The sequence below is a fragment of the Epinephelus moara genome, unplaced genomic scaffold (assembly GCF_006386435.1).
Source record: "Epinephelus moara isolate mb unplaced genomic scaffold, YSFRI_EMoa_1.0 scaffold240, whole genome shotgun sequence".
Classification (NCBI taxonomy): domain Eukaryota; kingdom Metazoa; phylum Chordata; class Actinopteri; order Perciformes; family Serranidae; genus Epinephelus; species Epinephelus moara.
In genome coordinates, this window is record NW_026079984.1 from 1 (window position 1) to 2325 (window position 2325).

The 2325-nt window shown below is 48.0% G+C and overlaps 1 protein-coding gene across 1 annotated transcript; it reads right to left on the minus strand.

Moving 5' to 3' along the window:
- Positions 1-6: 6 nt before the first annotated feature.
- Positions 7-2282, minus strand: nkx6.2 (NK6 homeobox 2). Its single transcript, XM_050039700.1, has 3 exons — positions 1440-2282; positions 645-817; positions 7-305 (listed from the first exon to the last, which is right to left on the minus strand). The coding sequence occupies exons 1-3, from the start codon at positions 1867-1869 to the stop codon at positions 57-59; spliced, it is 852 nt and encodes a 283-aa protein (XP_049895657.1). The 5' UTR covers positions 1870-2282; the 3' UTR covers positions 7-56.
- Positions 2283-2325: the final 43 nt, after the last annotated feature.

A 2325-nucleotide genomic window follows, 5' to 3' on the forward strand; every position in this document is an offset into this window, starting at 1 on the left:
ACAAGTCTTTGCTGGACCCTTTGGTCCCCCTCGTTTTGGCCCCCCAGCTGTGGGCATCACAAGGTGTCCGAGCTGTTACTGCAGGGGCTGATCAGCGCCAGGTTGGTGGCCTTGTGCTTTTTCAACAGTCTCGTGATTTTCTCGTCGTCTGAGTTTGGGTCCAGTGGTTTGTTGTACTCGTCGTCGTCCTCGTTATCCGAGCTTTCCTTCATCTTCTCCGTCTCTGAGTCGTGCTTCTTCTTGGCCGTGGCCATTTCTGCCGCGTGTCTCTTCCGCCATTTGGTTCTTCTGTTCTGGAACCAAACCTGTTGAGGAGGCAGAGACATGCGCACAGATGCTCAACAGGTCCACAAATTAACACGTAATCAAAGGCGAGGATCAGATATGGTCCACTAAACTAACCACAGCAGGTGTAAATAATATAGCAATTACTAATAGCAGCAACAACATTATTAAAAATAGCAGTAATAATAATCATTTGAATAATATAGGCGGTGTGTCACTGATCACAAATTACTTTTTATCCTTGGCCTGCGCGGCCAAAAGTGGAATTTCACAGATTATATAAAGGTGAAAGGCGACCAAATATTATTTTCCACATTTCAAAATAAATAAATAGATAAATAACTAGGCTGATTTTTTACCTTGACTTGACTCTCGGTCATTCCTAAGGAGTAAGCCAGGCGGGCTCTCTCTGGGCCGGCCAGGTATTTCGTCTGCTCGAAAGTTTTTTCCAGTGCAAAAATCTGCTGTCCTGAAAAGGTCGGTCTGGAGTGTTTCTTCTTGCCGTCCTTGTCCAACATTAAATTAGCCTGACCTGGAAAAACAAAACAAAAGGAGGGTTGGTTATTAATATTGTCAACTGTTAATATTGATAAAGTTCACATGCAATTTGGAAAGTGATGCTCCTGTAAGTTAACTCAATATGAGCCTCAAATATTCCTCAAACGCCTCTAAGTGTGTCTAAGCTACGTGGCGAGTATACTGACAAACTATTAATGGTACTATTCTATTATGTAGCCTATTTATTTATTATTATTAGACTATTATTATTACACGGCTAAGTATCACACTGGAATTTTATTTTCTACTGGGAATTTCCAGAGTGTGATGCTGATAAGTAGCCTAATGGTGACCACGCAGTGTTTAATAATAATAATTTGCCACAGCTATAATATTCACTAGAACAGATTTAGATTTGCTGTGATGACTGTGTAAAATTAATGCATTTATTTTTGCTTGTGTGTGTTTGCTCTGTGTGGTGGCAGGCCTCTGACAGGCCGGAATAATGTCTAAAATCACACGACAAGCAACATTAAAATCATTGTGCAGCCCCACAGAGGTGTGTGGGCTTTTTCTGAATTTACACAGTTCATAAACTCGTCTATTAACCCCTAAACATGTGCAGGCAGACAGGTAGTCAGACATGCAGCACTTACTGGGACAAGGCACCCGCGGGTCCCTCCAGGGAGAACCCTGCATCACCCCGGGCCAGAAGATGGGCGCCCTCCCCGGCAGCTCAGCCAGGGGCTTCGGGTACCGCGACATCGCCGGGCTGAAGTACATCCCCGCGGCTGCGGCGGCCGCGGTGGTGGCCAGGCCGTTTATCCTGGGGAACCCGGAGAGCAGCTGTCCGGCCGTGGTGATGGGTCTCCCCAGGATGTCGCTTATTCCGTGCGGGGTCCCTCCGGTCATCTGGGAGTTGAGGCTGGAGAGATGGGGCGCCTTGAAGCCCGCCGGGCTCTGCTGCAGCGCATACGGGAACAGGGACGTCTTCATCTCGGTCATGTTGTGCAACGCCGCCAGCGGGGTGCTGCCCAGGACGAAAGCACTCTGCCGGTTAGCCTCCATTTGCCCGACCGCTAACATTTGTGAGCATGAACCACCAGACTCGCTTGGACAAAAACGGTAAATAAAAATAAACTAAAGTAAATAAAGGCGCAGAGCGGACTGTTCACGAGCCACTTCTGCCGCCTGCTGCAAAAGTATCCTGGCCGAGGAAGAAGCACACTCTGGAAATGTTGGAAAACTTGAGCAAAAGCGAACTTCTCTTCTCTCTGGGGAAGTGAACAGCCTGGTCAAACTCCCCAAAATGTCTCTCCGCGTGTTTGTTTTGGTCGGAGTGTGTCAGCTGGGAGAAGGCTGCATGCGTCCGCCACAGGAATCCTCGCGGTAGTCGGCCACTCTGATGATGTTTTTAGTGGTTTTGATGGGAACCATTAAAGGGTCGACTTGTCTTTCCATAAATTGACTCGCTCTAGGCTGGGAGTGAAGCGGGACCCGCTGATAATAGCGCAGCCACCTGCACGCGCGCTATTCCCATTG